This window comes from Oncorhynchus mykiss, chromosome 24 (genome assembly GCF_057628025.1).
Source record: "Oncorhynchus mykiss isolate SJ-2025 chromosome 24, ASM5762802v1, whole genome shotgun sequence".
Lineage (NCBI taxonomy): Eukaryota > Metazoa > Chordata > Actinopteri > Salmoniformes > Salmonidae > Oncorhynchus > Oncorhynchus mykiss.
The window spans coordinates 32,010,001-32,035,000 of NC_143045.1; the positions used below are offsets into that span (position 1 = coordinate 32,010,001).

General features: G+C 43.6%; 1 protein-coding gene across 19 annotated transcripts in view; it reads right to left on the reverse strand.

Annotated features, from left to right (window-relative positions):
* The window catches only part of LOC110503394 (roundabout homolog 2), a 621,451-nt gene that overhangs the window by 39,782 nt on the left and 556,669 nt on the right, over positions 1 to 25,000 (reverse strand). For 10 of the 19 annotated variants that reach the window (XM_090218876.1, XM_036961728.2, XM_036961734.2 and 7 more), the window contains 5 exons: positions 24,624 to 24,748; positions 24,306 to 24,477; positions 19,682 to 19,870; positions 16,818 to 16,844; positions 6,563 to 6,605 (listed from right to left, as the gene is read on the reverse strand). In XM_090218876.1, the coding sequence (XP_090075002.1) occupies positions 6,563 to 6,605; positions 16,818 to 16,844; positions 19,682 to 19,870; positions 24,306 to 24,477; positions 24,624 to 24,748 (556 nt within the window). The remainder of the gene's footprint in view (positions 1 to 6,562; positions 6,606 to 16,817; positions 16,845 to 19,681; positions 19,871 to 24,305; positions 24,478 to 24,623; positions 24,749 to 25,000) is intronic. The other 9 variants (XM_090218873.1, XM_036961736.2, XM_036961739.2 and 6 more) reach the window with 1 other exon arrangement.

Consider the following 25,000-nt stretch of genomic DNA (forward strand, 5'->3'; position numbering starts at 1 on the left):
ACACATTAATACACACACACGCACACACACAAACACACACACACACACACACACACACACACACACACACACACACACACACACACACTAATACACGCACACACATTAATACACACACACACACTGCATAGTCACACATCATTCTTCCACCCCCACATAGACACATTCACAGATAACTTTGTTCATTAACATCCATTGATCCCATCAACCCCTTGTGGTGATGCCTTAGTTGATTGGCTGTCCTCCAGACCCAGCCCGAAACCCTCTCCCAGATCAACTTGTGGGCTGGTGCAGCCTGTGGGATGGATGGATGTACCGGGGCTGGCTCCATTTAACAGGTGTTGGGAGTCACTCCCATGGGTGTGGGGGCCATCAAAATCTCCCATTAGGACTTGAACCTGTCACGGGTGACTGCTGGGAGGCCTTTAGGGCCACTTTACTGTACAATCACGTCTCAGCCTCATTACCACGGGCAACACAGATGGAACTAGGTGAGATATGAGAGATGGAGCTAAATGTCTTTGTTTGTGTGTCAGTACATTGGTACCACACTAGTTTCCAATGGCTGAACCATACAGATGGATTCATATTTCATACTGTGTGTACTGTAGTCTAGAAATGTATCAATAGTGTTATTTTTCTGCCCAGGGTAAGGAGAGGATTCAAAGACAGTGCTGTTTGTCTACAGACAAAAGCATCCGGCAGAGTGTGGAATGAGAGGTTGCACTGAGCTGCTCAAGGTCTCCACAGCAGCAGCAGCAAGCTAGAGCTTTCCCTCTCTTATCCCTGAGAAATAGCTGGCTGCCACGGTCGGTCAGACAGGCAGCATCACATGATCAACCGGATGGCTTCTGCTAGAGGGAACACGGCACAACAACACCCCACTGCTAGTGCCCTTCAGTCTCTGTCTCTGTCTCTGTCTCTGTCTCTGTCTCTGTCTCTGTCTCTGTCTCAGTCTCAGCCTCTGACACGTTCAGTGCTACAGCCCAGCACCCTTAAAAGCTGTGACGTGCCTCATGCCTAACAGAGCTTTTGTCTCTGCTTCAGTGAGGTAACGTGATGTGCTGGCCCTGGGGAGAGGAGGGGGAGATGAGGGGGAGGGGAGAGCCCCAGGACATGGTCAGGTAATGGGCGCTCTGCAGTCAGTCTGTCCCTCAGCCACAGAGCCACAGGTTCTAATGATAAGAGTTGTTCCATGGATGGAGACTCCAAATGAACTGCAGCGCTGCAGAGACAGGAGGAAGGCGGGAGGGCTAAGAGCCCTCGCCGTGGTTCCTGAATGCCAAAACAGGCCCTCGGGGGGAAGGAGTCATTCAAATTGATGGCTGTGCATCAGAGACATGCACTTTTTATAGGGTAATACATCTCTTCCCCTACCACCTCCCCTTCTGTTTCTCACAGCGACACCCCCCCTTTCTTCCTCTCCCTCCCAACCCATCTCTTTATAAACCCCATTTTCCTTTATTTTTTTCCACATATAGCTCTTGCTTTCATCCCTCCTCCTTTCCTCCCTCGCTCGCAACATCTGTCAGCCTACAGTTTCCTGGCAGTTGACAAAGAAAGAGAGAAATGGAGAGGGAGGGCCGTGTTCTCTCCTGTCGACTACAGCTACAGTGCACCACGAAAGACCTTGTATATAGAAAATACTATACTACTGTCTCAGTACCAGCCCTACAGCCCTACAGCCCTACAGACCTACAGCCCTATCCACCTAATAACCCTCCACCATGCAGCACAGCGCAGAGAGACCAGAGAGACCATTTGGAAGACAAGGTGTTGACAATGGAAATGGCTGCCTCGTCCTTGTATTCCTCACAGGAAGCTGCTCCGGGAGAGGATAATTAGAATGAGAATGATTTCTATTGGGATTATTTGTTATATGCGTTTTGCGACTCTGGGGGGAAATGGTCATACGTCTTCTGGAACCTCGACAAATTACGTTTAATCCTAGTTGAGTTCGGGGATGTATTGCAGCCTTGGCCAAGATAAGATTTTGAATTCGTACTATTTTCCTGTCAGACTTGTTGGCTGTTTGTTATGGAAGGTAGCAAACCTGAGCAACCGCCCAGGATGCCTGATGCACAACGAGCCATAAACAAGCCAGACCAGAGATATTAATCCCAATACAACCCCATAGATCAGAGGTGTTCATGCTACTGTGTTCATGCACGCCTACTGGTCAATACAACCCCCACTAAAAGCCTGCACATCCAATCACACTTAAGGCATGTTCAAACATGAATTTCCATTGGATATTTTCCGTTCATAGAGGCTTCTGTCACTTAGCTTCTGAGTCCTGTCATATCAAGGAATCTCCATAGTAACAGTGTTGGCACAACCCGTTGGCTGCTGTGCTGTGCTCAACCCACTCTCTATAGAATCTGCTCAGGCTAAAATATTGATCAGCGCTGAGATAGTTATTACTAGCTCCTAATTACCATCTCGCTATTGGCAGGGTAGAAGGAATGAGCCTTTTATGAATTTCACATGAGCAGCCAAAGTCAAGCCATCCAAGTGTAGCAATCTGCAGCCTATTCATCTTCCATGAATCATTTATTCTGTGATCGATTAAGTGATTTGTTCAGTCAGGGCAATTTGGCAGCAGCCAATGAGGAGCTGGGAACAGACGCGACTCCATTTGCTATTGTCTAATTAATGCAATAAACATCCCAGGTAACAAATGAACACATTTCCCTGTGATACTGGGCGGGTCACTCTCACTCTGCAGGGGCAGATGGGGTAGCTGCAACATCTGGGCTTTGATGTCACCACAGTGACTAACGACCAGGACCAGGGCTTTGATGTCACCATAGTAACTAATGACCAGGACCAGGGCTTTGATGTCACCACAGTGACTAACGCCCAGGACCAGGGCTTTGATTTCACCACAGTGACTAACGACCAGGACCAGGGCTTTGATGTCACCACAGTGACTAATGACCAGGACCAGGGCTTTGATGTCACCACAGTGACTAATGACCAGGACCAGGGCTTTGATGTCACCACAGTGACTAACGCCCAGGACCAGGGCTTTGATGTCACCACAGTGACTAACGTCCAGGACCAAGGCTTTGATGTCACCACAGTGACTAACGCCCAGGACCAGGGCTTTGATGTCACCACAGTGACTAACGACCAGGACCAGGGCTTTGATGTCACCAAAGTGACTAACGACCAGGACAAGGGCTTTGATGTCACCACAGTGACTAACGACCAGGACCAGGGCTTTGTGCTAGCTAGACAAACACACCTAACTCCAGACTTACTGCATCCTACCACTCTGGTGCTGTGTAGAAATGTCTCCCCCACTGACTTAAGCTATGACAAATATAGAGTGCCACAAATACAGACCCCTCCGATTCAATCATCCGGGCTGAGAATCAGAACCACTTATGTGGAAAACTGAAGGAAAAACACCACAACAGAAAATAGATGAGAGAAGACATGGCAAGTGGCGTGGTTAATTCTTTGAGTGCTTGCTGGCGGCACTGGCAGAAATATGGGCGAGCATGCACATCGACACACTACACACACACTACTCACACACACACACTGCTAGCACACACACTGCTCGCACACACACTGCTCACACACACACTGCTCGCACACACACACACACACACGCACACACACACACACAGAAAAACAAACTCATATACATATACACACAGTAGATTAAATCCTGGAAAAACAAACTCTCACAGAAACACAGACTCTGAATAAGTTTAGAATCTCAGACGAGTGTGTGAGCTCTGTGTGGATTTACCTATCTACCAGAGCAGTAGAGAGACAGAAGTCCGGACTCCTCTGGGGAGCCTCCTGAATCCCTACAAAGGCTCAGTAACGGGTGTTATTAAGATAGGCCCTACTCTCTGCAACCACTCTCTCTCCCACACACACACACACACACACACACACACACACACACACACACACACACACACACACACACACATACACACCCACATACACACACACACACACACACACAATCACACACACACAGGCACACACACACAGACACACACAGAGAGAGAGCGAGCAGGCTGTGTGGGGTGCAGCAGGGATACCTCCACACCTCTCCCCTGGGTAATTATTTTGACATTATTACATGTGCTCGGATCTCAGTCGCCTTTGCAAAGTGACAGGCAAATGTATCACTCCAGGGGGCTTCTGGGTTATCTGTAGCCGGCAGGAGAAGATAAATGACAAAATAAAAGCTCTCTCTGCTTAAATTGTTTCTACTAATTCTGTGGGGGAGATTTATGAGTCTATCTATTGATGCGTGAACGGAGATAGGAATATATGTTTGCACACAGATCTGTGTGCGACGTAAACACGCAGGTATTGGTTATCTATAGATCCATCAGTCATCTATCAGCGTTAGAGCAGGCTTGCTCAGTGCAGCGCAGACATACTACATACTTTAGGAAGATGAGCCAAGGGTACTATAGTGAAGATGTGTAAAGTCCAGGACAGAGGTCAGCACAGCTTTAGATGCATGTTGTTGATAATAACACCATTATGGTCTAATGCTATAGCATAATGTTATAGCATAATGGTATAGTCTAATATTATAGTATAATGACATAAGAAATGGTATAGTCTAATATTATATGTTAATGTTATAGCATAATGGTATAGCATAATGGTATAGTCTAATATTATAGTATAATGACATAAGAAATGGTATAGTCTAATATTATATGTTAATGTTATAGCATAATGTTATAGCATAATGGTATAGTCTAATATTATAGTATAATGACATAAGAAATGGTATAGTCTAATATTATATGTTAATGTTATAGCATAATGTTATAGCATAATGGTATAGTCTAATATTATAGTATAATGACATAAGAAATGGTATAGTCTAATATTATATGTTAATGCTATAGCATAATGTTATAGCATAATGGTATAGTTTAATATTATAGTATAATGACATAAGAAATGTTATAGTCTAATGTTATAGCATACTGTTATAGCATGGTGTCATAAGAAATGGTATAGTCTAATGTTATAAGAAATGTTATAGTCTAATGTTATAGTATTATGTTATAGCATAATGTCATAAGAGATGGTATAGTCTAATGTTATATGTTAATGTTAGCCTAATGTTATAGCATAATGCTATATTCTAATGTTATATGTTAATGTTAGCCTAATGTTATAGCATAATGATATAGTCTAATGTAAGTTTAATGTTATAGTCTAATGTTATAGCATAATGTTATAGTCTAATGTAAGTTTAATGTTATAGTCTAATGTTATAGCATAATGTTATAGTCTAATGTAAGTTTAATGTTATAGTCTAATGTCATACGAAATGTTATAGTCTAATGTTAAAGCATAATGTAATAGCATAATGTTAGTCTAATGTCATACGAAATATTATAGTCTAATGCTCTAGTCGAACGTTATAGTCTAATGTTATAGTATAATGTTATAGTATAATGTTAGTCTAATCTCATACGAAATATTATAGTCTAATGTTATATCATTATGTTATAGTCTAATGTTATATCATTATGTTACAGTCTCATGTTATAGCATAATGTTATAGTCTCATGTTATAGTCTCATGTTATAGCATAATGTTATAGTCTCATGTTATAGCATAATGTTAAAGCATAATGTCTCATGTTATAGCATAATGTTATAGTCTCATGTTAAAGCATAATGTCTCATGTTATAGCATAATGTTATAGTCTCATGTTATAGCATAATGGTATAGTCTCATGTTATATCATTATGTTACAGTCTAATGTTATAGCATAATGTTATAGTCTCATGTTATAGTCTAATGTTATATCATTATGTTACAGTCTCATGTTATAGTCTCATGTTATAGCAAAATGTTATAGTCTCATGTTATAGTCTCATGTTATAGTCTCATGTTAAAGCATAATGTTATAGTCTCATGTTATAGTCTCATGTTATAGCATAATGTTATAGTCTCATGTTATAGTCTCATGTTATAGTCTCATGTTATAGCATAATGTTATAGTCTCATGTTATAGTCTCATGTTATAGCATAATGTTATAGTCTCATGTTATAGTCTCATGTTATAGCATAATGTTATAGTCTCATGTAATAGCATAATGTTATAGTCTCATGTTATAGTCTCATGTTATAGCATAATGTTATAGTCTCATGTTATAGTCTCATGTTATAGCATAATGCTATAGTCTCATGTTATAGCATAATGTCATAGTCTCATGTTATAGTCTCATGTTATAGCATAATGTTATAGTCTCATGTTATAGCATAATGTTATAGCATAATGTTATAGTCTCATGTTAAAGCATAATGTTATAGTCTCATGTTATAGCATAATGTTATAGCATAATGTTATAGCATAATGTTTGACTGGGTTGCTGGGTTTTCACAGTCTGATGGAGGTGGTTTGAGAGCCCTTCAGAATAGAGGTGATGTGTTGTGTATGCTGTTGGTTTTGATTGGCAGAGTGATGACAGGTGTGCTGTTGTTTGGCTCTATGTGTGGAGAGAAGGGCTCTCAGTGTCCCTGATGGAACACTGACGGGTAGAACACTCACCTTCCATTGCTCATCAGACCCCCGTCAACACGCTGGAACGTCACTGGGGTCAGAGTGGAGGAGAGGAGAGAGGGAGCGCCACGACATAAAAGGAGAGAAAAGACAAAGCAATATGTTTGACTTTTCATATCATTTCAATGACATTGATGACCACATCAGGGCTGCATTGCCAACGCTAATACCGGTTGATCAGTGAGAGTTCTGATGGTTTTAGCCCCCCAACCATTATCAGGAATTATTCTTGTGAACGATCGCACCACTGCACCCAATGTGTCCTTCCAGTGTCTTCTGTAGCTGGCTGGATATTGATGGCTTCCCTAAGGGATGCAGAGGCCCCACAGTGTCCATTCTTATCATGGAAATTATAACAAGGATGCTGTGAATAAGGTAGCAGATTGCATTGCTTTGCATAAAGTGACACGTAATGTGTTTTTCTCAAAGACAAGATTCTTGATGAGAACAGAAACTCATTTCATCTCCCATTTTTTGGTTTGAATCATTATCAGATTTGTGATTAAATCTCGGCCAAAATAAAAATGATTAGAAAAGGCAGAGGGCTCATTAATCAGGTAGAATTAGATGTGTGGGGGCTGGAAGGAAGTGAGTTACAGATCTCTCTAGCAGCAGGGAACACTGACTAGCATGACTCTCAGAAGCCATCTACAGATAATAAATAAGAGTCTTTGTCAGCAGCTAGTAAAACTGTTGCAGCTCAGCGTAAGAGAACGTTTCATCTCTGCTCAACACAGATGATGGACGTCAATGGATCACAGGAAATTGAAAAAAAGAGAGAAAGAACCATAGAGTTTTGTAAATCACCCTGTGCGGATGACAGAGGAAATCACCCCGTGCGGTTGACAGAGGGGGAGAAGGAAAAAACAGAAACCTACATGAGTCGAGAAGGAGCTGATAGTAATGTGGCTTATTTAATAATTTCCTGTGATCCATTGACGTTTTGCACGCTCAGTCATCTGATGTCTTATTGTCATCATCTGTGTTGAGCAGAGATGAAACGTTCTCTTACGCTGAGCTGCAACAGTTTTACTAGCTGCTGACAAAGACCCAAATGTTGTTCCCTAGATGGAGATTAAAGGGAGGAGGGCAGAACATTCCTTCACTCCTCTCCTCCACTCAGGTTTATTTTCCAACAAGCCAAGGCACGGGCCAAATAAAGTATTCAGAGAATACAGGAAGAAAGAGGAGGAGAGGAGAGGAGATAAAAAATATATATATTGTGATAGTGTGACACAGAGAGTGCTGCTGGTAGGACAACCTCTTCACTTTGTCATCAACCAACCAGAACACTTTTACCACAATCCTTCTGGAACTGTACACTGGCATGTTGCAGTATACAGTATAAGTGAAAAACCAACCCCAACACAGTAATGACCTGAAAGAAGAAAACTCCCTCAAAACATTACTGTTATTTTGCTTCAATCATACCACACTAGCTTATTTACATACTTTGACAGTGGATCTCCAAAAGAAAATGGTTGACATTCCTTATTCACCATTACTCTATAGCTACTTCTCTTTATTCCACTAGCAAGAAACACATCTCTCTCTCCCTATCTCCTCTCTCTCTCTCCTATCTCTCCTACAGTATCTCTCTCTCTCCTATCTCTCCTACAGTATATCTCTCCTACAGTATCTCTCACTCCTATCTCTCCTACAGTATCTCTCTCTCGCTCCCATCTCTCCTACAGTATCTCTCTCTCCGACAGTATCTCTCTCTCTCCTATCTCTCCTACAGTATCTCTCTCTCTCCTATCTCTCCTACAGTATCTCTCTCTCTCTCCCATCTCTCCTACAGTATCTCTCTCTCCGACAGTATCTCTCTCTCTCCTATCTCTCCTACAGTATTTCTCTCTCTCTCCCATCTCTCCTACAGTATCTCTCTCTCTGACAGTATCTCTCTCTCTCCTATCTCTCCTACAGTATCTCTCTCTCCTATCTCTCATCTCTCACTCTCCTACAGTATCTCTCCCTCCTATATCTCATCTCTCACTCTCCTACAGTATCTCTCTCTCTCCTACAGTATCTCTCTCTCTCCTATCTCTCCTACAGTATCTCTCTCTCTCCTATCTCTCCTACAGTATCTCTCTCTGTCTCATATCTCTCCTACAGTATCGCTCTCCTATCTCTCATCTCTCACTCTCCTACAGTATCTCTCTCTCTCCTACAGCATCTCTCTCTCTCCTACAGTATCTCTCTCTCTCTCCTATCTCTCCTACAGTATCTCGCTCCTATCTCTCCTACAGTATCTCTCTCTGTCTCATATCTCTCCTACAGTATCTCTCTCTCTCTTCTATAGTATCTCTCTCTCTCCTATCTCTCCTACAGAATCTCTCTCTCTATCTCTCCTACAGTATCTCTCTCTCCTATCTCTCCTACAGTAACTCTCTCTCTCCCTCTCCTCTCTCCTACAGTATCTCTCTCTCTCCCTCTATTTCCTAGGAGGAAGAAGAGGAGCGAGAAGAGAATAGGGAGGCCTCTGATGTCCCTATCTTTGCTCAGACACATGTATTCTCCGCTGTGGAGGACTTTAATGTTAGCCAGCCTGACGTGGCTGTGCCCTGCTCCTTCCTCCAGATAAGGACTTTCTCCAATATGAATAGGGATGAATCCTCTTTAATAAGTATTAAGGGGTGAGGATATAATCAACGTATAAAATCCCGTCAAATCTTCTTCCCTGCTGGTCGCGTGCCTCGAAAACCCGTGATTTACCTTTCCTGTATGACAGCTTTACTGTAGGAGTCAGGGACAGACAGTAGGACACTGTGTGTGGGCATCACCTCATCTCCTAGCTAACATCCTAAATGACACACTACCTCACTCATACACTCAGTGACATTAAAATACAACCACCAAAATATTCATATCTAAACCAGTCCTCCTCGTCCCCTTCAGTCCTTGACTCATTGTTCTCTCCCGGAGGACACCACCCTGATCCTCTAGCCTCAGTGCAGTGTGCTTACAATCTAATACACACACTCTTCAGTTTCACTAGTACGTTTGAGTGGAACACTTATCTTCCAGCGGCCAGAGCACCAGGTGAGAATAGGGAGTGGGTGATTGTCTACAGGAAGATCGGGCAGAGGAGCAGGGGGTGTATCACAGAGAGAATGTGTTGCCTGGAGTGGCTAAGCTACAGCCAGGACCACAGCCAGCCTCCCTGCACTGGCCTTATCTCCGTCACACTGCTGGTACAGGACCAGTAGAGAAGAACCCCAGTCTGAGGAACTCAATTCATATGTAATCGACTCTGTTCTCCTCACTTCATCTATATCTCTCCAGGAGAGTACAGTGAGCAGACAGAGGCTTTTCTCTCCTGTATTTACAGTTTCTTTCATCGAGAGACAGAGGCTGATTGCCTGCTTGCTCAACATTGGTGCCAGTCAGGTCCACTTTGGGAGAGCATGTACTGATAATCCTTTACAGTATAGGGGGCTAACATTGTTACAGTTGTCAATTTAACTGCAATGAACCAATTAGTCCATGGTGTATAAAGTAGCAGAGCCACTTAATGCTATGAAGAGAGATAAAGAAGACTACCAGAGTAGCCAATGAGGATATTTTAGAAGGGCAACATGATCACATATATAATCCACAATCAACACCAACACCTGTAAAAAGAGAAGGACCCCTTCAAGCCCAATGCATACCTCACAGGAACATCAAAGAGGAGAGTGAAGAGTCTTCAGGACGCATACCCACTACTATCAAAGAGGGGAGTACAGAGTCTTTAAGGAGGAATACCCACTACTATCAAAGAGGAGAGTGAAGAGTCTTTAAGGAGGAATACCCACTACTATCAAAGAGGAGAGTACAGAGTCTTTAAGGAGGAATACCCACTACTATCAAAGAGGAGAGTGAAGGGTATTTATGGAGGAATACCCACTACTATCAAAGAGGAGAGTGAAGAGTCTTTAAGGAGGAATACCCACTACTATCAAAGAGGAGAGTGAAGAGTCTTTAAGGAGGAATACCCACTACTATCAAAGAAGAGAGTGAAGAGTCTTTAAGGAGGAATACCCACTACTATCAAAGAAGAGAGTGAAGAGTCTTTAAGGAGGAATACCCACTACCATCAAAGAAGAGAGTGAAGAGTCTTTAAGGAGGAATACCCACTACCATCAAAGAGGAGAGTGAAGGGTCTTTAAGGAGGAATACCCACTACTATCAAAGAGGGGAGAAGGGAGTCTTTAATGATGAATACCCACTACTATCAAAGAGGAGAGTGAAGGGTCTTTAAGGAGGAATACCCACTACTATCAAAGAAGAGAGTGAATAGTCTTTAAGGAGGAATACCCACTACTATCAAAGAGGAGAGTGGAGAGACTTTAAGGAGGAATACCCACTACTATCAAAGAGGAGAGTACAGAGTCTTTAAGGAGGAATACCCACTACTATCAAAGAAGAGAGTGAAGAGTCTTTAAGGAGGAATACCCACTACTATCAAAGAGGAGAGTACAGAGTCTTTAAGGAGGAATACCCACTACTATCAAAGAAGAGAGTGAAGAGTCTTTAAGGAGGAATACCCACTACTATCAAAGAGGAGAGTACAGAGTCTTTAAGGAGGAATACTAACTACCATCAAAGAGGAGAGTACAGAGTCTTTAAGGAGGAATACCCACTACTATCAAAGAGGAGAGTGAAGGGTCTTTAAGGAGGAATACTAACTACCATCAAAGAGGAGAGTACAGAGTCTTTAAGGAGGAATACCCACTACTATCAAAGAGGAGAGTGAAGGGTATTTATGGAGGAATACCCACTACTATCAAAGAGGAGAGTGAAGAGTCTTTAAGGAGGAATACCCACTACTATCAAAGAGGAGAGTGAAGAGTCTTTAAGGAGGAATACCCACTACTATCAAAGAAGAGAGTGAAGAGTCTTTAAGGAGGAATACCCACTACTATCAAAGAAGAGAGTGAAGAGTCTTTAAGGAGGAATACCCACTACCATCAAAGAAGAGAGTGAAGAGTCTTTAAGGAGGAATACCCACTACCATCAAAGAGGAGAGTGAAGGGTCTTTAAGGAGGAATACCCACTACTATCAAAGAGGGGAGAAGGGAGTCTTTAATGATGAATACCCACTACTATCAAAGAGGAGAGTGAAGGGTCTTTAAGGAGGAATACCCACTACTATCAAAGAAGAGAGTGAATAGTCTTTAAGGAGGAATACCCACTACTATCAAAGAGGAGAGTGGAGAGACTTTAAGGAGGAATACCCACTACTATCAAAGAGGAGAGTACAGAGTAATTAAGGAGGAATAGCCACTACTATCAAAGAGGAGAGGGAGGAGTCTTTAAGGAGGAATACCCACTACTATCAAAGAAGAGAGTGAAGAGTCTTTAAGGAGGAATACCCACTACCATCAAAGAAGAGAGTGAAGAGTCTTTAAGGAGGAATACCCACTACCATCAAAGAGGAGAGTGAAGGGTCTTTAAGGAGGAATACCCACTACTATCAAAGAGGGGAGAAGGGAGTCTTTAATGATGAATACCCACTACTATCAAAGAGGAGAGTGAAGGGTCTTTAAGGAGGAATACCCACTACTATCAAAGAAGAGAGTGAATAGTCTTTAAGGAGGAATACCCACTACTATCAAAGAGGAGAGTGGAGAGACTTTAAGGAGGAATACCCACTACTATCAAAGAGGAGAGTACAGAGTCTTTAAGGAGGAATACCCACTACTATCAAAGAAGAGAGTGAAGAGTCTTTAAGGAGGAATACCCACTACTATCAAAGAGGAGAGTACAGAGTCTTTAAGGAGGAATACTAACTACCATCAAAGAGGAGAGTACAGAGTCTTTAAGGAGGAATACCCACTACTATCAAAGAGGAGAGTGAAGGGTCTTTAAGGAGGAATACTAACTACCATCAAAGAGGAGAGTACAGAGTCTTTAAGGAGGAATACCCACTACTATCAAAGAGGAGAGTGAAGGGTCTTTAAGGAGGAATACTAACTACCATCAAAGAGGAGAGTACAGAGTCTTTAAGGAGGAATACCCACTACTATCAAAGAGGAGAGTACAGAGTATTTAAGGAGGAATAGCCACTACTATCAAAGAGGAGAGTACAGAGTCTTTAAGGAGGAATACTAACTACCATCAAAGAGGAGAGTACAGAGTCTTTAAGGAGGAATACCCACTACTATCAAAGAGGAGAGTACAGAGTCTTTAAGGAGGAATACTAACTACCATCAAAGAGGAGAGTACAGAGTCTTTAAGGAGGAATACCCACTACTATCAAAGAGGAGAGTACAGAGTAATTAAGGAGGAATAGCCACTACTATCAAAGAGGAGAGGGAGGAGTCTTTAAGGAGGAATACCCACTACAATCAAAGAGGAGAGTGAAGAGTCTTTGAGGATGAATACCCACTACTATCAAAGAGGAGAGTGAAGAGTCTTTAAGAAGGAATACCCACTACTATCAAAGAGGAGAGTACAGAGTAATTAAGGAGGAATAGCCACTACTATCAAAGAGGAGAGTACAGAGTAATTAAGGATGAATACCCACTACTATCAAAGAGGAGAGTACAGAGTAATTAAGGATGAATACCCACTACTATCAAAGAGGAGAGGGAGGAGTCTTTAAGGAGGAATACCCACTACTATCAAAGAGGAGAGTGAAGAGACTTTAAGGAGGAATACCCACTACTATCAAAGAGGAGAGTGAAGAGTCTTTAAGGAGGAATACCGACTACTATCACAGAGGAGAGTGAAGAGTCTTTAAGGAGGAATACCCACTACTATCAAAGAGGAGAGTGAAGAGTCTTTAAGGAGGAATACCGACTACTATCACAGAGGAGAGTGAAGAGACTTTAAGGAGGAATACCCACTACCATCAAAGAGGAGAGTGAAGAGTCTTTAAGGAGGAATACCGACTACTATCACAGAGGAGATTGAAGAGTCTTTAAGGAGGAACACCCACTACCATCAAAGAGGAGAGTGAAGAGTCTTTGGGAGGAATACCGACTACTATCACAGAGGAGAGTGAAGAGTCTTTGGGAGGAATACCGACTACTATCACAGAGGAGAGTGAAGAGTCTTTGGGAGAAATACCCACTACTATCACAGAGGAGAGTGAAGAAAATTTGGGAGGCAGACCCACTACCATCAACGAGGGGAGTACAGAGTCTTTAAGGAGGAATACCCACTACCATCAAAGAGGAGAGTGAATAGTCTTTGGGAGGAATACCCACTACCATCGACGAGGGGAGTACAGAGTCTTTGGGAAGAATACCCACTACTATCAAAGAGGGGAGTACAGAGTCTTTAAGGAGGAATACCCACTACTATCAAAGAGGAGAGTAAAGAGTCTTTAAGGAGGAATACCCACTACCATCAAAGAGGAGAGTGAGGAGTCTTTAAGGAGGAATACCCACTACTATCAAAGAGGAGAGTACAGAGTCTTTAAGGAGGAATAGCCACTACTATCAAAGAGGAGAGTGAAGAGTCTTTAAGGAGGAATAGCCACTACTATCAAAGAGGAGAGTGAAGAGTCTTTAAGGAGGAATACCCACTACTATCAAAGAGGAGATTGAAGAGTTTTAAGGAGGAATACCCACTACTATCAAAGAGGAGAGTGAAGGGTCTTTAAGTAGGAATACCCACTACTATCAAAGAGGAGAGTGAAGAGTCTTTGGGAGGAATACCCACTACTATCACAGAGGAGAGTGAAGAGACTTTGGGAGGAATACCCACTACCATCAACGAGGGGAGTACAGAGTCTTTGGGAAGAATACCCACTACTATCAAAGAGGAGAGTGAAGAGTCTTTGGGAGGAATACCCACTACCACCAACGAGGGGAGTACAGAGTCTTTAAGGAGGAATACCCACTACCATCAAAGAGGAGAGTGAAGAGTCTTTGGGAGAAATACCCACTACTATCACAGAGGAGAGTGAAGAGTCTTTGGGAGAAATACCCACTACTATCACAGAGGAAAGTGAAGAGACTTTGGGAGGAATACCCACTACCATCAACGAGGGGAGTACAGAGTCTTTGGGAAGAATACCCACTACTATCAAAGAGGAGAGTGAAGAGTCTTTGGGAGGAATACCCACTACCACCAACGAGGGGAGTACAGAGTCTTTAAGGAGGAATACCCACTACCATCAAAGAGGAGAGTGAAGAGTCTTTGGGAGAAATACCCACTACTATCACAGAGGAGAGTGAAGAGACTTTGGGAGGAATACCCACTACCATCAACGAGGGGAGTACAGAGTCTTTAAGGAGGAATACCCACTACCATCACAGAGGAGAGTGAAGAGTCTTTGGGAGAAATACCCACTACTATCACAGAGGAGAGTGAAGAGACTTTGGGAGGAATACCCACTACCATCAACGAGGGGAGTACAGAGTCTTTAAGGAGGAATACCCACTACCATCACAGAGGAGAGTGAAGAGTCTTTGGGAGAAATACCCACTACTATCACAGAGGAGAGTGAAGAGACTTTGGGAGGAATACCCACTACCATCAAAGAGGAGAGTGAAGAGACTTTGGGAGAAATACCCACTACTATCACAGAGGAGAGTGAAGAGTCTTTGGGAGGAATACCCACTACCATCACAGAGGAGAGTGAAGAGTCTTTGGGAGAAATACCCACTACTATCACAGAGGAGAGTGAAGAGTCTTTGGGAGGAATACCCACTACCATCAAAGAGGAGAGTGAAGAGTCTTTGGGAGGAATACCCACTACTATCACAGAGGAGAGTGAAGAGTCTTTGGGAGAAATACCCACTACTATCACAGAGGAAAGTGAAGAGACTTTGGGAGGAATACCCACTACCATCAACGAGGGGAGTACAGAGTCTTTGGGAAGAATACCCACTACTATCAAAGAGGAGAGTGAAGAGTCTTTGGGAGGAATACCCACTACCACCAACGAGGGGAGTACAGAGTCTTTAAGGAGGAATACCCACTACCATCAAAGAGGAGAGTGAAGAGTCTTTGGGAGAAATACCCACTACTATCACAGAGGAGAGTGAAGAGACTTTGGGAGGAATACCCACTACCATCAACGAGGGGAGTACAGAGTCTTTAAGGAGGAATACCCACTACCATCACAGAGGAGAGTGAAGAGTCTTTGGGAGAAATACCCACTACTATCACAGAGGAGAGTGAAGAGACTTTGGGAGGAATACCCACTACCATCAACGAGGGGAGTACAGAGTCTTTAAGGAGGAATACCCACTACCATCACAGAGGAGAGTGAAGAGTCTTTGGGAGAAATACCCACTACTATCACAGAGGAGAGTGAAGAGACTTTGGGAGGAATACCCACTACCATCAAAGAGGAGAGTGAAGAGTCTTTGGGAGGAATACCCACTACTATCAAAGAGGAGAGTGAAGAGTCTTTGGGAGGAATACCCACTACCATCAACGAGGGGAGTACAGAGTCTTTGGGAAGAATACCCACTACTATCAAAGAGGAGAGTACAGAGTATTTAAGGAGGAATACCCACTACCACCAACGAGGGGAGTACAGAGTCTGTAAGGAGGAATACCCACTACTATCAAAGAGGAGAGTGAAGAGTCTTTGGGAGGAATACCCACTACTATCAAAGAGGGGAGTGAAGAGACTTTAAGGAGGAATACCCACTACTATCAAAGAGGAGAGTGAAGAGTCTTTAAGGAGGAATACCCACTACTATCAAAGAAGAGAGTGAAGGGTCTTTAAGGGGGAATACCCACTATTATCAAAGAGGAGAGTGAAGAGTCTTTGGGAGGAATACCCACTACCATCAACGAGGGGAGTACAGAGTCTTTGGGAGGAATACCCACTACCATCAACGAGGGGAGTACAGAGTCTTTGGGAGGAATACCCACTACTATCACAGAGGGGAGTCCCAACAGGAATACCAAACAGAGAGAGGAACACCACAGCCAGAGGATGGAAGTTCAGTGAAACACCGATGGTCACAACAGCCAAACACAGAACTACAGTACGGTATGACAACCAGGCTGATGACTGAGCAAGGATGGGACAGCTGTTTGCAGTGCACAGGCCCCCTGCCCTATTACAAATCCAGAGTGTTTTCATGATGAATTTAAGCTATTTCAGGCCATCTCTTCCAGCAGGAAGAAAAGGTGTGAAATATGGGTTTTTGCCACCTCAAGCTGGGGTTTGGATTTATATTGGGCAAGACCTGGAATCTGTCAAACATATATAATGTAGGCAGGAGAGGAGAGGAGAGGAGGGACCTGTGACAGGAGGTGGGGGGGTGGACAGACAAATGAACAGTACCTGCAGGGGTGAAGGTGAAGGACTGAACTGTAAAACAAGAAGACAGAGAAGTCGTGTGTTAAAAGCCTACAGAGGTGCTGTAAGCGTTGCTTTGGGGGCCTCTGCACACTGGGGCTGGGGGCCAGGGAGGCGAAAGGGGGGCAGAGGAGAGGAGCCAACTCCATGACCCAGTGTGCATGGCGGCAGCCAGGAAAGCAGCTCAGAGGCCACAGAGATGTAGAGACAACAGAAACAAATCAAAGAAAACACAACATACATGTAGCAAACAGAAATGAAGGACAGGTTACAGCCATTTGACTGACTGTAGCAAGATCAAATGTCAGTTTGCGCTAAGACATTGAATAAATGTCACAAAAGAGAAAAGCCAAACTATTGAGAGAGATAACAATTTACTTGTACAAAATACATTGTTGAATAACATTACATGCATTACTAAATTTATGTCTATCTCCAGACTCTAATTAAATAGCCTGGCAGTAGAAGACTGTCCATGGTGGTTGGCTGTATTGACTATCTCCTCCACTATAATTAAATAGCCTGGCAGTAGAAGACTGTCCATGGTGGTTGGCTGTATTGACTATCTCCTCCACTATAATTAAATAGCCTGGCAGTAGAAGACTGTCCATGGTGGTTGGCTGTATTGACTATCTCCTCCACTATAATTAAATAGCCTGGCAGTAGAAGACTGTCCATGGTGGTTGGCTGTATTGACTATCTCCTCCAATATAATTAAATAGCCTGGCAGTGGAAGACTGTCCATGGTGGTTGGCTGTATTGACTATCTCCTCCACTATAATTAAATAGCCTGGCAGTGGAAGACTGTCCATGGTGGTTGGCTGTATTGACTATCTCCTCCAATATAATTAAATAGCCTGGCAGTGGAAGACTGTCCATGGTGGTTGGCTGTATTGACTATCTCCTCCACTATAATTAAATAGCCTGGCAGTGGAAGACTGTCCATGGTGGTTGGCTGTATTGACTATCTCCTCCAATATAATTAAATAGCCTGGCAGTAGAAGACTGTCCATGGTGGATGGCTGTATTGACTATCTCCTCCACTATAATTAAATAGCCTGGCAGTAGAAGACTGTCCATGGTGGATGGCTGTATTGACTATCTCCTCCACTATAATTAAATAGCCTGGCAGTGGAAGACTGTCCATGGTGGATGGCTGTATTGACTATCTCCTCCACTATAATTAAATAGCCTGGCAGTAGAAGACTGTCCATGGTGGTTGGCTGTATTGACTATCTCCTCCACTATAATTAAATAGCCTGGCAGTGGAAGACTGTCCATGGTGGTTGGCTGTATTGACTATCTCCTCCACTATAATTAAATAGCCTGGCAGTGGAAGACTGTCCATGGTGGATGGCTGTATTGACTATCTCCTCCACTATAATCAAATAGCCTGGCAGTAGAAGACTGTCCATGGTGGTTGGCTGTATTGACTATCTCCTCCAATATAATTAAATAGCCTGGCAGTAGAAGACTGTCCATGGTGGTTGGCTGTATTGACTATCTCCTCCACTATAATTAAATAGCCTGGCAGTAGAAGACTGTCCATGGTGGTTGGCTGTATTGACTATCTCCTCCACTATAATTAAATAGCCTGGCAGTGGAAGACTGTCCATGGTGGATGGCTGTATTGACTATCTCCTCCACTATAATTGAATAGCCTGGCAGTGGAAAAAAAAACATTTTTTCTCCCCAATTGCATGGTATCCAATTGAAGCTACTATCTTGTCTCATTGCTACAACTCCCGTACGGGCTTGGGAGAGACGAAGGCTGAATGTCTTGCGTCCTCCGATACACAACCCAACCAGCCGTACTGCTTCTTAACACAGCGCACATCCAACCCGGAAGCCAGCCGCACCAATGTGTCTGAGGCTACACCGTGCACCTGGCAACCTTGGCTAGCACGCACTGCGCCCGGTCCACCACAGGAGTCACTGGTGCGCAATGAGACAAGGAGATCCCTACCGACCAATCCCTCCCTAACCCGGATGACGCTAGGCCAATTATGCGTCGCCCCATGGACCTCCCGGTCACGGCCGGTTACGACAGAGCCTGGGTGCGAACCCAGGGACTCTGATGGCACAGCTGGCGCTGCAGTACAGCGCCCTTAACCACTGTGCCACCCGGGAGGCCGTGGTTGGCTGTATTGACTTGAGGTCGAGCACCCACACTCTGAAATGTCAGGGTCGGTGTAGGAGGATGGATGGACTGGCTCCAGCTCCAGCATGGCTCAGTCCTGAGTGACTGGCCAGATCAGCAGAGAATCAGTTGTACCAGCAACCCAACCCACGCAACCCCTGCCACCCAGGGATAGCATCGACACTGTGGGAGGACATGTCAAACATTACAACCATCACAACATGATTCACACCAACACTCTGCTTTGACAGTAGAGAGAAAGAAATATCCCTTCACAATAGAGTTAATAAAGTCATTAAAACACAGTTTAGTGATGCTTTTGAGGAAGTTTGTTGAGTGCTCTGTATTGGTGGCAGAAAGCAAACTCCCAGAGGTAGAGTGTATGCACCCACAGTACGGTTTGTATGTTGTGTGCAGAATTAGCGTCTGTGTGTACTCACCAGCCTGCTGGTCTAACCTGTGTAGTTGCTGTGTGTACTCTCCAGACTGCTGGTCTAACCTGCGTAGTTGCTGTGTGTACTCTCCAGCCTGCTGGTCTAACCTGCTTAGTTGCTGTGTGTACTCTCCTGCCTGCTGGTCTAACCTGTGTAGTTGCTGTGTGTACTCTCCAGCCTGCTGGTCTAACCTGCGTAGTTGCTGTGTGTACTCTCCAGCCTGCTGGTCTAACCTGCGTAGTTGCTGTGTGTACTCTCCTGCCTGCTGGTCTAACCTGCGTAGTTGCTGAGCCCCTTCCTCTTCTTCCTCCTCCAGTACAGCCAGATACTGAAGCCCATGAGGATAACCCAGCAGGCCCCTCCGATCCCCGCTATGAACGCTGGCTGCTTCACCACATCTGTGATCTGCTCCGTGATGCTGTTGTTCCTGTTCCCACTTATGATCACGTCACGGAAGTCCTTACCTGGGGTGGGAGGGACAGGGTGGGAGGGACAGGGGGGACAGGAGGACAGGGGGACAGGAGGGACGGGGGGACAGTGTGAGGGTGTGCATGCCAGGTTGTTTGTTGAAGCGATGAAAAAGGATTCAGCATTATAATAAACCATTTTGTTATTACAATTGCTAGCCGGCTGGGGACAATAGCAGTACCATAATAGTCCCCACATATTTACTAAGAGCTCAATTCTTCCTCAAGATATGCCTTCAACCTCCATACAGGAAAATGCAAATTTCATGCACAGACCTGTAGTTAGGATTGAGTTCCAGGTGTAGATATGGTAAGATACAGAGGCAACACCAGCCTCTCGTCAATAGCAGCTAACATATTGACTGAGAGAGTAGAACATGGTTGTGGTGGGTGTGCTGTGAAACCTAACGTGCAGACAGAGAGAGAGGGAGGGAGGCTAAATCCTACAAGCTGATGACAACCCCTCAGCTGATCCTGCTGTTTGCTTAGCTCAGACTCTAATTCACTTCAATAAAATAGACCGTGTGAGATGAGAGGCACACCCTGCTCCGTATCGATCTACCAATCGAAGCTCACTCTGACTTGTCTGCCTTACACTATAAGAGTTGGTTCTCAGAAGAGCACACATGACAATATATCTGCAATCTTTGGCTTGGAGAACTGTGAGAGGGATTATAGGAGTGACATTGGGGGAAAAACACTATGCTACAGGCCAAGCCGGTTATTGGTCATATCAGTCCCTGGTCCATATAAATTACACAGACCTACACCACAGCCTGGCTACACATCAAAATAACAGACCTACACCACAGCCTGGCTACACATCAAAATAACAGACCTACACCACAGCCTGGATACACATCAAAATAACAGACCTACACCACAGCCTGGATACACATCAAAATAACAGACCTACACCACAGCCTGGCTACACATCAAAATAACAGACCTACACCACAGCCTGGCTACACATCAAAATAACAGACCTACACCACAGCCTGGCTACACATCAAAATAACAGACCTACACCACAGCCTGGCTACACATCAAAATAACAGACCTACACCACAGCCTGGATACACATCAAAATAACAGACCTACACCACAGCCTGGCTACACATCAAAATAACAGACCTACACCACAGCCTGGCTACACATCAAAATAACAGACCTACACCACAGCCTGGCTACACATCAAAATAACAGACCTACACCACAGCCTGGCTACACATCAAAATAACAGACCTACACCACAGCCTGGATACACATCAAAATAACAAACATATGATTTAAATACAATCAGTATGACTGATCACTCATGTCACATGCTCTCTAATTGTAAATACTTTTGCCCCAATCAGTGTTAATATTGATCATTTAAATAGGCATTCTTTATTCCCTGCCTGGTGGCCATGTTAATTGGAGTGATGTTTTTTCCAATACAAAAATACTATGTCCTTCAAAAACTAAATGGACTTTTCTGTAATTATGGATGAGTAGTCAATGAGACACTTCTATATTCCTCAATCATTTATGTGATAATGCCCTCGAGGCCGGTGTTTGGAGGATATAATGGCACAGGTGTTGTTAGGCCCCAAACACCGGCTTCCAGGGCATTATCACTTTTATATAACGGGGTTGGCAACATATTCAAATAATGATTGACATATTTTCATGAAACATTTCATTTTGATACATTTATTCATACTATTTCATCGTTCCATAAGAAATAATCCCGACACAAATCTAGGGTTGTTAACCAAGTTGGCTGGTTGTTCGTTCTATCGGTTTGGTTGCCAGAGACGTGACCCAGTCGTTAAGTATTGTTGTTCTGTATCTACAGTATGGACGTGACCCAGTCGTTAAGTATTGTTGTTCTGTATCTACAGTATGGACGTGACCCAGTCGTTAAGTATTGTTGTTCTGTATCTACAGTAAGGACGTGACCCAGTCGTTAAGTATTGTTGTTCTGTATCTACAGTATGTTCGTGACCCAGTCGTTAAGCATTGTTGTTCTGTATCTACAGTATGGACGTGACCCAGTCGTTAAGTATTGTTGTTCTGTATCTACAGTATGGACGTGACCCAGTCGTTAAGTATTGTTGTTCTGTATCTACAGTATGGACGTGACCCAGTCGTTAAGTATTGTTGTTCTGTATCTACAGTATGGAGGTGACCCAGTCGTTAAGTATTGTTGTTCTGTATCTACAGTATGGACGTGACCCAGTCGTTAAGTATTGTTGTTCTGTATCTACAGTATGGACGTGACCCAGTGGTTAAGTATTGTTGTTCTGTATCTACAGTATGTTCGTGACCCAGTCGTTAAGTATTGTTGTTCTGTATCTACAGTATGGACGTGACCCAGTCGTTAAGTATTGTTGTTCTGTATCTACAGTATGGACGTGACCCAGTCGTTAAGTATTGTTGTTCTGTATCTACAGTATGGACGTGACCCAGTCATTAAGTATTGTTGTTCTGTATCTACAGTATGGACGTGACCCAGTCGTTAAGTATTGTTGTTCTGTATCTACAGTATGGACGTGACCCAGTCGTTAAGTATTGTTGTTCTGTATCTACAGTATGGACATGACCCAGTCGTTAAGTATTGTTGTTCTGTATCTACAGTATGGACGTGACCCAGTCGTTAAGTATTGTTGTTCTGTATCTACAGTATGGACGTGACCCAGTCGTTAAGTATTGTTGTTCTGTATCTACAGTATGGACGTGACCCAGTCGTTAAGTATTGTTGTTCTGTATCTACAGCATGTCCGTGACCCAGTCGTTAAGTATTGTTGTTCTGTATCTACAGTATGGACGTGACCCAGTCGTTCGTTCTAAATGTTTTATTGCCATACTGGATGACAACGTTCTAACTAGTCAACTACAGCAACGTTCTAGCTAGCCAACTACGGCTAACTTATAGTCACGTTAAACAGTACAGCCAGAATAACAAGTAGCTGCAATTTTTTAAGCTATTTTGTAGTGACAGTCTTATGGATACATTCATAACAATGTGCTATTGATGAGTGATTTCACCTTGCATAGAACATGTGATCTCTCATCAGGACACTGTTGTTCAGAGGAGCTAGCCAACAACACAGCTAACACAATCACTTCAAACTGAAGCTGGACACTGTTGTTCAGAGGAGCTAGCCAACAACACAGCTAACACAATCACTTCAAACTGAAGCTGGACACTGTTGTTCAGAGGAGCTAGCCAACAACACAGCTAACACAATCACTTCAAACTGAAGCTGGAAAGACTGCAAACTAGCTGCACTTCCTTGCATTTTACCTGTTTTCTATTGACATTTATTTGTATATATCCATATATGCTGATTCATTATTTAGACTGAAAAAGCAGCCTGCCTGTCTGTCTCGTCCCGACATATTCATTACTATGCGACAGCTGGAGATCAAATTTGAATATTCAACAATGTTGGAAATGTCAGAGAGACATCGGAAGCTTTTTTTACGTTTTCATATAAAATTACATACCCAAATCTAACTGCCTGTAACTCAGGACCTGAAGCAAGGATATGCATAATCTTGATACTATTTGAATGGAAACACTTTGAAGTTTGTAGAAATGTGAAATTAATGTAGGATAATATAACACATGAGCTCTGGTAAAAGATAACATGAAGAAGAAAACATGCATTTTCTTATATTTTAAATATTTTAAATATCGTTTTAATCATCTTTGAAATGCAAGAGAAAGGACATTATATGACTTAGGAGTCTAGGTGCAAGTTATATTTTGGCAACTAGATGGCAGCAGTGTCTATGCAAAGTTTCAACGGATCCAATGAACCATTGCATTACTGTTCAAAATGTTGTATCAAGTCTGCCAAAATGTGCCAAATTGGTTTATTGATACATTTTCAAGTACATAATTGTGCACTCTCCTAAAACAACAGCATGTAATTCTTTCACTGTAATAGCGGCTTCAAATTGGACAGCGCAGTTAGATTAACAAGAATGGAAGCTTTCTGCCCATATAAGACATGTCTATGTCCAGGGAAATGTTCTTGTTCATTTCAACGTCATGCTGATCACATAAGCACACGTTAGCTCAAACGTCCCACGAGGGGTCACCGATCCGGTAGAAGATACAAATCTCCGCTTTTGAAAACTAAATGTTAGTCAAAAAGAAATGTGAGATAATGTCTAGATTATTTTTTATAGAGATCACGTTCATAAATTGCCTGGCTGGGCTGATGAGACAGTGGATTGCGCAGTTAGATGGAACAGAGTCAATAAGCATTTTAACGTCTTACATTTAGCCGGTGGTAACTTGTGGAATAGACACCGTCTGGAATGCAGTTTTAACGAATCAGCACTTAGGATTAGACCCACCCGTTGTATAATCTACCATAACGCCCCCTTTCGTGTGTTTCCCTTCCCATTCCACTCCCCCTGGGTCTCTTACCAATGACAATAGGTTGAGGTTCACTCTTGACCCCCACCCCTGCACTGGTGCTGGCAGCCACCTCCACCCGATACAGCACCCCCACTTGAAGCCCCCCCACAACCACCGACCGGATGGCTGCATCCACCGTCTTATTCACGTGGAATCGTGTCTCATTCCCTAGGCACCAGATCTGAATAGAGGAAGAGAGACAGAGGAAGAGAGAGCATAACATCCTGTCACAGTGGCGTCAGGTAGAGTATTATATTGATTCTGATGGCCTCTCAGTAAGCCAGAGTCATCAGGTTACATCCAGTCTATCTTCTCACAGTAACCTGCCTTGTACTCCTGGATGATGCCGTTCTGGTGTTCTGGAGGAGGGGGGTCCCAGGAGATGCTGATGGAGGTGCTGTTCTGGTTGCCCACCGTCAGGACTGTAACCTGCAGGGGAGGGGCACTGGGAGCTGGGGTTGAGGGGAGACAGATGGGTGGCGGAGAAAACAATAGATGGTCAGGGAAGAGGAAGAGGGGGAGAGCATTCCATTCTCCGTTACACACACAACCTCACAAACACACACTTACGCACACATGCACACACACACATCATCTTTATTGTGAGGAGTGTGTGTAGTTGTTAGCAGGTGGAAGACACAGGTGCTGTGGGGAGAGCAGCAGCTCATTAGAAGGGGATTTACATGGAGAGCAGGGAGGTTTGA